The sequence below is a fragment of the Pyrgilauda ruficollis genome, unplaced genomic scaffold (genome assembly GCF_017590135.1).
Source record: "Pyrgilauda ruficollis isolate IOZ18807 unplaced genomic scaffold, ASM1759013v1 scaffold37, whole genome shotgun sequence".
NCBI lineage: Eukaryota > Metazoa > Chordata > Aves > Passeriformes > Passeridae > Pyrgilauda > Pyrgilauda ruficollis.
In genome coordinates, this window is record NW_024525156.1 from 6,560,304 (window position 1) to 6,573,766 (window position 13,463).

Below are 13,463 nucleotides of genomic sequence, written 5' to 3' on the forward strand. Positions count from 1 at the left end.
AAAAGCTTAACAACCAAAAGAGCTTTTACAGCTACTGCTGTCAAATTTGAAACATTATTTTTAGTTTAGGCAGCATGACAGTAACACACCCAGTTATAATTTATGCCACAGGTACAGGCTGGCTGGAGAATGGAACAAGACTAGACCTGGGGAGACAGACCTGGGAGTGTTTGTGGATGAAAAGCTCAACATGACCTGGCAATTTGTGCTTGCAGTCCAGAAATCCAGCCATGGCTTGGGTTGCATCCAAAGCAATGTGGCCAGGAAGACCAGGGAGGAGACTCTGTTCCTGTCCTCTGGTGAGACCCTATCTGCAGTGCTGCATCCAGCTCTGGGATCCCAGCAGAGGAAGGACAGGGACCTGCTGGAGTGAGTCCAGAGGAGGCCAACAAGATAATCAGAGGGCTGGAGCACCTCTCCTGAGAGGACAGACTGAGAGAGTTGGGGCTGTCCAGCCTGGAGAAGAGAAGGCTCCAGGGACACTTTAGAGCCTCTTTCAGTATCTGAAAAAGGCCTACAAGAACTGGAGAGTGGCTTTTCACAAGAGCACTAAGTGATAGGACAATGGGGAATAGACTTAAACTAAAGGAGGATAAGTTTAGATAAGATATGAAGAAGAAATTCTTTACAGTGAGGGTGGTGCGGCACTGGAACAGGTTGCCCACAGAAGCTGTGGACTCTCCATCCCTGGGAATGCTCAAGACCAGGCTGGACAGAGCCCTGAGCAACCTGGTCAAGTGAAAGGCTTCACCAGTGACAGAGAAGACAGAATGTGATGATCTTTAAGGTCCCTTCCTACACAAACCCTTCTGTGATTCTATGAAGAATTCATCCTCTTTAAAGCTATTAGGGGAGATGTTCAGACATGTTTTGTACCTTCTGCAGTTATGTAGTGCAGAACTATCACCATGCATTTCATTCTCAAGTGAAATACAAAGAAAATACTAAAGTTAAGAACCAAAACATCACCCAAAAAACAATGAGTATATAGAATAAACTTGATTCAGTTCACCCCATAGAGAAATTTTAGCTTATGGAATTTTGCTTACTGAATAGTCATTCACCTAGAAGATGAAAAATTCTTGAGAGGGTTTTATCCTCAGTTGTGCAAACATTCTTGAATGTAATATGTATTTAAGGGCTCATAAAATAGAAAGAGGTGATGTCTATAGTAAGTAACCATTCTTGGTTACTTTTACAAAATAAGTGAAATTTTCAAATTCAGGAATAATGTTCTTTAAAATCAAACAAACAAACCAAAAAAAAACCCCATAAAAATCCCCTGAAACCCACAAAGTACAACAAAAGTAAAAAAAAAAAAAAACAAAACCAACCAAAAAGGAAACCATACTAAAAAAAAATAATTAAATGGCTTGCAAGTAAAACTAACTTAATTTTTATTTCCCATGGGCAGTGTCAGCTGCAGAGAAAGGAATCCTTTGGACAATATATTTAAGTTTGTCTTCACTTTTCTTTTGGTCAGATGTGGAAAAGCATGCATCATTTTCATGATTAAAGCTATTTTTTGTCATACACAAAGAGTGTGAACTATGGTGTATGAAGGAGGGCTCTGAAGTCTTAAAGCTCCCCACTCTGCCATGACTCATGCACACAGAATATACAGGCCATGAATCCTTGGCACGTATCTTCATGGTGTACACAGTAATCTACATCCCTCATATCCTACACCAAAGCTAGGAAGCTAGTCCTAAAATGTAAAAAAAAACAAAAAAAAAAAAAAAAAAAAAAAAAAAAAAAAAAAGGAAAATCAACTCTTAATAAAACCCAATAAAGGGAAAAAAACCAAACTTGAACTCCTTTCCCTCCTTTCTGTTAATTTGAAAAAAATTGTATGGCCTCCATCAGAAAGGATATATTCCTATTGGTATTTGCGCTAGAGGCAGGAGTCCAAGAGCTGATCCAGTCCAGCTCAGAATTTCCTCTGAGCACTGACAGCTCTTCAGCATTGCTGTGTGAAAGGCTGATAGCATCTGCAGCTGACAGCTACCAACAGAGCAACAGAGTGATCAGATCAGACTGGCACACATCCATCTGCTTTCATTTCCCGTGACCCTGATGATAGGGGTGCAGGGAGGATCAACCCAACACAAAGCTGGACTGATGGGGTCTTTCTTCAGAGTGATCCTGAAGCAACGCTCAAATCCACATTCCAAGTGGCAAAACAAAACTCACCTTCACAGGGCATGTTTCTGCTACCCATATGACTGTGGGGTTTTTTTTATTTTTTTCTCTTTCGTTTTGAAAACCCATCTCCACGTGTAACCAACTAACATCTCGTGTCCCAGTTTAATTCACTGTTATTGTTATCTGTGTTGACTAGCTTTCCTTCCTTACCAAGGTGCTGTGAACAGTACAGACACAGGACAGCCTGCTACTTCAACACAGACAACCAAAGGGATATTCTGTAAGCAAAACAAGAAACCCTCTTCAGGCCATGTCTGGGAAAGAGAGCATCACATAGGCAATATGAGGCAGCCACAGGTGGAACAGAAGGCTTAAAGTTCAATAGAAACAGTGGTTTCAATCACTACCACTGCCTCCACAGCTTACTAATGTAAGCAGAGGGTTTTCTCCCTTTCATGCAAAGAATAGTAATTTTTCCTCATGATTTTGTGTGACTCCATACAAAACATGAGACTGTGATAGTTTCTTTAACAGGAGGGAAATGGTGCAACGGTGCCCTTCAAAAAAGCCTAAAGCCATTACAGGTATTTTGCTAGATAATTCTCTGGCTAAATTTCCTTTTTAAGATTTCCTCATGTACTCTGAACACCCAAACTTGCATAAGGCGGTAGGACACGCAAAAACTGGCAGCTTTTCCCTTGGAAAAATGGGCTTTTTAAAGAAGTTTTAAAAAAATCATTTTAAAAGAAAGCAAAGTATCTTGCTCTGAAAAGTGGACTTAACTTTTCCTTGATGAAAATAGGAGTGATCTGAAAATGGACATAATCTTCCCTCTTTCATCAACATAGCAAACATGAAACACCAGAAATACTTACAATTCCTAAGGCAAGTTTCTTCTACATCTGCTTTAGGCTATTTTGGCTGTAGCATTTATATACTCTAATTATTTTGTGCATTAAATACCATAAATATCCCTGTTGATTTTTGATCTATTTGTGGGTTCCAACATACAGCTGTATTTCATTTGGTTGAGAGGACATTCTGCAAGTAGGACTTGTACACCAATGCATTTCAGGGACAATCATTATTATTTATGAATAAACCAGTGATGCTAACAGCTTTTCCCTATGTTATCGTTCAATTTTATGTCTGGGTACCTACACCAAAGCATACCTCTGTGGGACAGAGGAAGAAAATTTACTTATGATTTACTTTGAAAGCAAGTGAACAATCACTTAGCTTTATGTAGCAGGAACTTTGAAGTCCAACTGCAACATAAAAAATACCTTCGTAAGCAAAAAAAAAATCCTAGCAATTTCTTCAGAGACAACAGATCTGTCTCCAAGACAATACACTAGATTAGCAGAAGTATTTTCTCTCTCTTTATGAGTTAGCTCCCTCTCCAAATTAGCTTAACCTACTGTACATGTAGCACAACATTAAGTATTTCCCCCTTTTGTGCACGTATCTGGGGTTCTATTGATAGGTGCCATCTGCAAAAGGTAATTTATCTGACTGGCATGCACAGAATACATCTGGTTAAGCACATCAGGAAGAAAAGAAGAGTTAGTAGCAGAGAGTAAGTTACATGTCTGATAGAAAGACAATCATGCAGGTTACATCCACCTACCTGTACTAGTGCGATATGTGCCTGTGTGTGCTGGTTGCAGAGGGTCCCCCTGACTCTGGCTGAGACTCCTCATAGGGGGCTTCTGATAAACTCTGTCTTCGTAAATAGGATCTATATGGTGTTCTGGAGACTGCAGTGCCCTTAACTCGGAGCCAAGGTGGCTGTGCTGGCTGCTGTAAGATGCCCGAGACCCAGCTGCAAAGAGATTTATAAGAGACGTTTTAAGAGGGAGAAAAGAAGAGACAAATACAGGATCTGACTATTAAAATTTTACTTGAAAACAGCACTTAAACACAAAAAAAAATCCCCAAACACAGCTAAGTAGTAAGTGTTTTCAACATGCAAATAAAATTGCAAACAAGGGCAGCTACAGCTCCACTTAACCCCTTTAGCTGCATCATCCAGCTGCCTGCATCTACACAAAAATCCCATTTCTTCCAAAGAAACTATATATTTTGGTGAGGTAGATATCATGATTATCATGTCTTCTTAAACAGAGACCAATTAACCCACCACCCGTCCCCCAAAAAAAAAATCCCCCCAAACAAACAAAACCAAATAAACAAGAAAAGGCAAAAGCTGTACAACCCAGGAATATCCTCAACTAAACGGGTCCAGGACTGGGGCAGGTAGGAGGGTTGGGGAGAAAAAAGCAGCAGCAGTCAGAACAAGTTTCACATGTTATGCCCATATCTGAAGATCTACAAATGAAATAAGCTGTAGTTGATAAATGGATGTAGATTTACATGACGGCTGATCTTTCAAATGCTTCACTAAAATTGCAATAGAATGGTTGTGCCTTATCAACATTTCGTCTTCAACACTTTGAAAAAATTCAAGTTGCTAAGACTTTCTAAAACTTAAATATCCTCTGAGAATGAATAAATTAAACACGCCTCGTGAAAAAAAAAACATTTTAAGGATACAGCTTATTTCTTTTTTTTGGTAAATAACAAGATCAAACGCAATTTTATTAAAACATCTTCTTATTCTACTATTAAAACCAGATCATATTAGAACATTTAAAAAAGAGACTTGTATATTTCCAGCTGTGATTGAAGTTGTCACTTCAATCCTTTTGCCACTCACGTACTTCAGCTCTGTGGTCTGTTATCAAGATTGGCAAGAAGAGTCATGGGGATGCCGTACAAACATTACACATTTTGAAGGTAAGAATAAAGTAAAGTAGGCAATAAGTATGCAAGTGACACTTTGCAAATGTCAGATCTATACACAAAGTGGTAACATGCTACTTTTAAGTATTTAGAAAAGCAATCGAAGATACAACTATTCTGGTTCTTGCTGCTAGTTCTGTGAGGTTGAAATCCTGGATGTAGGTGACGTTCCACTGGCTGAGCTTGTCAGACCATGGGTGTGGCCATTCCTGCTGAGAGCCTTTGCCACAATCATTGTGTTTGCAGTGGTTTTGTTGCATAAACAGACACTAAATACTTTTAAAATGCAAAGCACAGATATAAAGTAAGGTGAAATTGCAACACAGGATAGGAATATACACCGACACAACATTACTTAAACTTTAATACAAATTGTCTGGAGAAAAGAATAATTTATTCCCTTTCCTTCTTCTAATCAGCTTTTGCCATACATGTGTTTTCTTCTGAATTTTTCAACTTTCGTGCATATTTTTAGTGGAATGCCCTATTTGCATATTTTTCCCTTCAAACATTTTTCAGTCTGACTTGCCATTAGCACACTGCTGAAAGTAATTCTGTTGCTCTCCTTACTAGAAAGTCTGCCAAGAATCCCAAATATTTTATCTCTAACGACAGCAATTATCCAGAAAGTTGATATTACTATTACAGAATTAAATTCTTCATGGTCTATATTTTCAAAGTGCTCTTTAGCCCTGCACCCTTGAGACTGATTTTCAGAACAGCTGAACTGCTCCCACCAAGGTCTAGTATCCTGCAGAGCGGCCTGAAAAACTGCCTGTTGTGATTATGTCCAAATTTCAATGCATATTTGGCTCAATCTGTATCAGAGGGGAAAAAATACAGAAAAATTGTGGAGAACATTTCAGACATTTAACAGTGTATCAAATCAGACTTGCTACAGAATAAAGAATTATAACCTATTTTAGAAGCACTACAATTCTTTTGCCCACATACAAGTTAACAGTGGTTTTCGAACCACAGATTTTCTTCCTAACTCAGCTTCCTGAAAGCCTAAATATTTTTCCCATTGAACTCAGTAGCAGTATAACTCAGATATCAGCATGTTTCCAAACTGTTATCTCTAACTGTAATCTTCTGGTGAGGTGGGCTTAATTCATCCTCCTTCATACTCTACCAATACTTCTGCATTTGCAAGTGCTGATACTAGTCTAAATAGAAGCTTAACATTAGTTTATTATACTAACATTGAACTGAGATTTATTTGCAAATTATACATGTAATTAGGACTTTAACACTACTGCACCACCAGAGAAACTTCTTGACCAAAACATTTAACCAACCTGATTTGACTAAAAACAGTTAATTGGCAATCTAAAAACAACTTCAACACATCTGAATAACAATATTATCACCGAACACCCCCCCCAGGAAGTTCAAGAGTTAAAACTCTATCAGGGAGTAACTGCTACTATCCTTCTAACATTTCAAGAAAATGAAGTTTTCAACAGGTAACTAAAATATTTTCATTTTAGAAACTAAACCACTCTCAAATCTCAGAAATTAAGATAATTTTAAAATCATGTCTCTTAAACACCTTAAGTTTTAAGCAAAAACTATACTTTTCTATATGGAATTTTACTACACTATTTCCAAATTATCAGGTGTCAGTATTTAAACACAAAATACTACTAACCTTCAAGGTTCTTAAATCTAGCTAAAAAGACAATAAATCATAAGATTTATAAAAAAGATGTAACACTATCATACTTCTTAATGTTTCTATTAAGTTGGTATTTAAAAAAACTAGAATAGCAAGTTGATTTAAGTTAAAATTTCTTTTCAGCTGCTCCTAGAAGTTTTTCTATGTATTAATTTATCGTAGTCTCAACTGAGGAGCAACAGTTTTTTATTGCATATTTTATTTAAACATTAAAATCAACTAACTAGTAGTTGTTAAACCAAGAGTTATATCCAGGAAAGGTCACACAGATAACTTGGGGATTTCAGACAACTGAATCCCACCTCATCTACACACTCACCCTCCACCACATTCTGCTGCTTTGGAAGGCACTGAAGAGACAGTTGAGATAACTGATCAAAACAAAGACCATGAGCTCAAAGAACTGATGTCACTGAGAAGGAGAGGGGTAATGGGTCTCCCACCTGTATCCTGGGTTAGTAGCCAACAGCTACATCCTTTCCTATTCAACACTGCAAGCTGATCTGCATCACTGCCTTCAAAAACTCTTGCATTAAAGCAGTTTGAAGCTCACAGAGGCTGGAAAAGCAACCAGGTCAGAATGGAAAAGCAGCAACCAATATACTACTAGGAAGCAATAGAAGATAAGATCAGCAAGGCCCATGAGCAATCTCACATTAAGGAAGCTCAGCGTCCTCAAAAGCGGTTTCCCTAAACGTGGAGGCATCGTGAATGCATGGCTCCCCCCAGACTGCACTCGCCAAACCTTCTTATCCAGCTGCCAGCCCTTCACCCCACTAACACTGCACCTCTCTGTGTTGCCTGAAATCAAAGCACTGATGTGCACCAAGGCCACACACCTTCCTCCTACATATTCTGAAAATGGACTCAGCCCTACTCCCGGTCAGCCCACACTAACAGCAAAGCTATTTTTCTTTCAGAAATGTCATCAGGCATCAAGCCCATTCACAGACAGGTCTATGCTCAAGTTCAAAGAAAACTCATTATCAAACTTTCAGTCCTGCTAGTCTTTATTTACAAATACATATTCAGCACCAGAGCATAGCCAGAACTCTCCTGATCATGGTGGTCAAAAAGTGGGGTAGTAGATTAATTTTAAAAGCCCAAAGCAACCAAACCAATCAAAAACCACTGAGAAGAACTAAACCATTATTTAGGGGTTCAAGAAACCATCTATTAATCAATTATTCCAATAGTCCAATCTTGTTTCACAAAAGACTGAGAAATTATTTGATTGCAATGCCAGAGATGTATCACAGCAGAAGATATAGAGAAGACTATACAGCTCTAAAATAACTGTGAGAGGCATCAAATTAAGAAAAAAAAAAAAGTTAAATATTTTTTTTTAGAACAGAAACTGATTAACCATATGAACAAAGCATATAGTAAGGAGAGTCTTCTCTGTCTTCTGAAGCCTCCAAGACTGAAATCTGAAAGCAAGTGGAACGTCCCATCTTCTGCATCACTGTGGAGCTTTTAGAAGTCATCTGTGGCCAGGTTCCATCAGGGTATCACAGGAGCCCCCAGCCAGGTGAACTGGATTAGGGCAACAAGGATAACCTAGAACTGTCCAGATGAAAATACACATTCCTACATGTATTATTTCCTCTCTTTCCACATTCAAGAGAGGCAATAGAAAGAACACATGAAAAGTGCAGTCCTACCAAATTGGATCAAAAAGTCGATCTCCACTCTTTACACTTGAAAAATGCCCACCCTACTAGCTAAATTTTTCCACATTTGTTAGCTACATTCCTCAGCAGCACAGGGAAATAGTTGTTTCCTAGGAAATGTTCTTTTTTGACAAAGTCTCACTTCCCACAGGAAGATAAATACTGTAATCAGACAAGTGTAACATGAGAGAAATACACCAAATAATCCCTAATTGCTCTTCATAGCTGGTGCAGGCTGTCAAGAAAATAAATACAACAGACACGTTTGAGTGACACTGCTGATCTGACAGTTTAGGTCAATAAAGGAAACCAATATATTGGCATTTGTCATTGCAAGAAACTAAAGACATTAAAATTACTGAAATTAATGGATCACGGGCATTGAGTATGCTGTAATAAATCTTGGACAGCTTTTATTTGTGCCCTTTTTGAAAGGCTTTATAATCTACCATCCTGCCTTGCTACAGCTTTAAGAAGAAGCTCTCCAAAGACATGATACTCTTAAACATCTCTAATAGCAAGTGCATATGGTACTGTCCTCCAGTCCAGGATTTAAGAGCTCCTTGGAAACACAAAACATGCAAGTGATAATCTCGATGTTAAAAAACCCCAATCAGATTTGACCAGATATACCATTCAGCCCTCATTCAGAAATCCTTGATCATTATCCATTGATCAAGAGTCCTGTTAAACAATTTCCTTATGTATATTATGGAGAAGCATCACACATGAGCTCAAGATCAACAACCATTGTATTATTCTTTATCAGTTACATGTTAACAACTTCATTTAATTAATCAAACTTTGCTGCAACCCCACACCTTTCAACACACAGCAGACCTCTGGCTACTTGAGGCTGTAAGAACCAAAATCAGACTGAACACACTACAACACTCCGCACTTAGAAGTTGCATCTTTCTGACAAGGAAGATTAAAGATCCACAGCTGGCTGCATCAATTCTTAACTTTAAATATAATGACAATGTTGCTTACACTACAAGTTAAAAAAAAAACAAAACAAAAAACAACCAACCCCAGACTATGGTAAAATTGCAATAAGCCCATCACTGAGATAAGAGCCTGCAGGCACAGAATCTGAAAGAGAATCATAGGAATTTTGTGGCTTTGATATGTTGCATGCTTTTCAGAGGACTGAAAGAACTTTTTGATTTAAATAGCACATCATGTCTGAAAACCCTTTTTGATCTAAGTTTCTCTTAGATGCTTGTCCTGAAATGCTACTATTAAATAAATAGTAGCATAATAATAATGCTACTTATTAAATAAATATATATATACAGTAGATCAGGTCATAGCTTCACTGCAATTCTGAAAACGCAACATGCAAGAGAGAGCATATGAACAGTGGGATTTTTACTCTGAACTCATATGTTATGAAACCTGTTTTACAGACACTAACTTATCTTAATTTACATAGTAAAGAAATTGATCTGAACACAAGTGCAGAATTAGAACTGAACAGGAGGAGAAGTGGAGTCAAACATTCACAGCTCAAGTTTTGATACTGACTTTGTTTTGTGCCAGAAATTTAAGCAGCAACATCTCCAAAATGCCTGCCTGAATGTATGCATCTTCAAGTCATAACATTGGAAAAGGAAAGTATGATCAACAAGTAATATGACTATAAATAAAACTAATAGAACTCAGATAAGGGAAATGTAACAGCACTGTATGATGAAAATTACTGTACCAAAGAGAAGAAAACCCTTCTAACCTGACAACTGAAAGTGAATACAAATTGTTAAGACATGACAGATGGCTAAATTAACCAGTAAGACATGACAGGCCATATGGCAGTTCCAGCTAATGCACACCTTGGTACATCAGCTTGGACCCCCAGCACACCAAAGACCTGCAGTCACTAGAATCGGGACATAGTCTCCAGTGAATTCTTTTTAACTGGATTTAGGGTTTTTCTAAACACAGGATTCTCACCTATATAGATTTTACATACACACAAACACAAATGCATCAATTTTTTCTTTCCCGAAATACTAGAATGAAAGATTAACTAATGAAAGCTCAGAATTAAAACTCATTTCTGTTTTTATACTTTTTCCATTCTTTCTACATTATTCTCTCTCTGACTCAGGACTATTTGTAGAGATACAGAAAAAAATAATGCCCTCAGTGAATTGAATAATTACACATGACATCTTTCAACTGATATCAAACCCTGGATGCCTGAAAAAAGCCCTACAGATATGCTACTTTGGCATCATCAGCCCAAACAATAGGAGCTCACCACCAAACAAAAAGTCTGCCCCAATATTCAAATCCCCAGAACTAAAAGAACAGCCTTGCCTCACCTGTCAGTATCTTAGATTGCTTTTCCTCAGGTTTTCTTCTTAAAAGATTGAAATGCAATACGATGCATGGTCTGGAGTGTTTCTTGCAAACTCTCACTGCACTGTCAAACCTATTAGCAGTGTCACCGTCAGGATACTGCCACGTTCCGCTCACACTGTGGAATTTCCCAGACATAATTTGTCCATTAACCAGATTAAGTATCTTAGAAAAGTCTCCTCAAAACAGATTGGCTTTGGCTGCTTAAGGGACACCGCAAAACCAACATCTGAACTAAGGCCAGCAGTTTTCACATTAGTGCTAAAAATAGAGAAAGGAAGGAGGAAAAAAAGGGATTACACTTCTGTAAGTGTAATAAACAGACCCCAAATACGCTTTAAACATCATTCTATAAAGTTTATTGTGTCTTTTAAGAAGTATCGACATAATTTTTATCCCACTTAAACTAACCAAATATTAAGTTAGTAAGTTTTTAACCAAATATTGGCATCCATTACATTTCTCAGCATATTTAAAAGAAAAATAAAGGTAGAAATATTTTTAAATAGTCCGTGATTTTAGTCACGCAGTCTAACTTCACTGTAAAATATTGTATCAGTTATTATAATTCCAAGAATCTTGGGAAAACAGAAGGACCATACTATAAATTTGTACCTCATCCCAGGCATTTTCTTCTTTCTGCTACTGCCCTCATTCTGTTGAAAAGCACTCACCTGCTTACAACATTTTATCAAAAATAAATTGCTAGTGGAAAAGAAAAGTTTGACTGGGAGCAGAGATATAAGAAGCAAGTATAGCCAGGAAGAAATAGCAGATTAAATGTGGCAGACAAGTTCAGGGAGATAATTCCTATTTCATTTCTCATCTAGGGTACTGTCAATGAAGAAAAAACTAAAACCAGAAATTGCCCCAAAGCAACTACTACCATACATCAACAATTTGCCTTCAGCCAGAAAGGAAGTAAAGATAATTTTTTTTTAAACCATTTAGCAAATTATCATCCTGGATGTTACTTTGTGTTTGTTTGGTGTTTTTTCTCTCCCTTGTCTTAAGCTCTGCCTCTTCCATGCCTCTCAACCCTGCAAATTTCACAAGAAAAGGGAAGAGAAGACCCATGCACAAATGGGAACAGATGCTGCTATGTGGTTATACAAATCACTGTTCCTAACTTTCCTGCTCACTACCCACTTTGAGTGAGGGCCGAGTGCCTCAGCAACAGGATGATGTTACTAAGCAACATGGCCAAGCAGCTCTGCAGAAGCTGTTTGGATAGTTCACCACAGCTACAACACTATTGAAAACAATATTAGGGCTTTGTAGCAGCAGAGATCTTTGATGTTTTGCTTATCTTGATCTTAGAAAAGATAAAAATTTATTATTTCCAATTCTGAACGCTAATAGTTTGTGTTGCACCATGGGCTCTATGCTGATACAAGGGCTGTGGCAATGCATTCAACTCAGCAAGTAATGGAATGAAATACTGGTGTACTTGATGAGACAGGCCCCAAAAGCAAATATCCAGAAAAAAAAATCCTCTACAGGATAGTCTGTGAAGCCCCATAGTGAATGCTTCACTGACAAGGATTGCAAACCAAAGGGAAGTAACAGTGCATCCTTAATTCCCCAAGGCTGTCTTCCTTCTTTCACAAGGCTGTACCTAAGCAAACTTGGAGACCCAATTTCTGCTGGTTAAGCAGCAGTATAGGCTAAACATCCAAAACCCTAAAGGTCTTTGGAGGGCTAGAGACCACTCCCAGCAGCATGAGTGATTTGCTAAGAAGCACTGCTGCCTCCAGCTAAACAAATCAGGCACTACTGCACTAATGCCTGCTGGTGAAAATTTAACTTTCTGATCGTGTTTAACACTGTGGAAAAGCACAGCAGCTAAAAACCCCAGCAATTCAGAAGCCTTCCCCCAAACCGAGCATCAGCTCAGTCAACCTTAAACAGAGCAAGTTCTCACAGCAGCTCTGGTGGAGGGGGAAGGGGAAAACCTTTCCACATCAACTCCTCCCTGCACAAGGAACAGAAAGAATATCTAGAGCTTAAATCCAACTAGAAGTGAAATTCTCAAGATTTTCAGAGAATTTGTTAAGGAAGGAGCTTGTGGAACAGTGGTTCCCAAACAAAAAAAAAAACAGTCACTGTGCAATACTCTGGAAAAGGTAACAACAGAAAACAAAACTCAGTTGGGTAATGAAGTGTCAAGTCTGCCCAACTACAGTATTCCTCAACTGGCTTTTGCTGGGCAACCTGAATTCTCTACCTAATTGTAATGTCCTTCCTTCCACTGTTCCAAGAGGTGGTTTTCCTGCTAACAGGGAAAAGGCAAACATAATTCTAACGAATCTCAATCACACATGCACTTTTTAAAAAGTATTAACTTATTATGAATATTCTTGTTTTGAAAACCTGTGATCCAGTTTCTGACAGACACAGCTGAAATCTCAGACACTGCATCTGGGGTTTGCTCACAGGAAAGTGTTGGCAACTTATCTTTTGTAATTCCTTTTACAAAAAGATTGCACATTATTAGAGGTCTGAACAATACTAAATTTGGAAATTTTATCTGTAACTCTTTGTATTCAAACTTGTCTTTCATTAAGAGAATAGAGAAAAGCATTGATAGTATTTGTTCTTTCATGTAAGGTCATCTTTGATAGAATTTTAAACACCTTCTCCTCTCAGAGGCTTTCTCCTCCTCAATGAAGACTTATTTGCAGTCCCTGGTTTCTAGACTTCACCAAGACATGAGGTAGAAGTATGTGACATTCCAGGAGAAAAAAATGGAGTTCATTATCATTGTCTTTTTCTCAACGCCGAATTCAAGA

At 38.0% G+C, this 13,463-nt stretch overlaps 1 protein-coding gene across 1 annotated transcript in view; it reads right to left on the reverse strand.

Annotated features, from left to right (window-relative positions):
* CTNND2 (catenin delta 2) overlaps nt 1–13,463 on the reverse strand; it is a 522,107-nt gene that overhangs the window by 250,666 nt on the left and 257,978 nt on the right. The window contains exon 7 of the mRNA XM_041475907.1: nt 3,776–3,970. Coding sequence (XP_041331841.1) covers nt 3,776–3,970 — 195 coding nt within the window. The remainder of the gene's footprint in view (nt 1–3,775; nt 3,971–13,463) is intronic.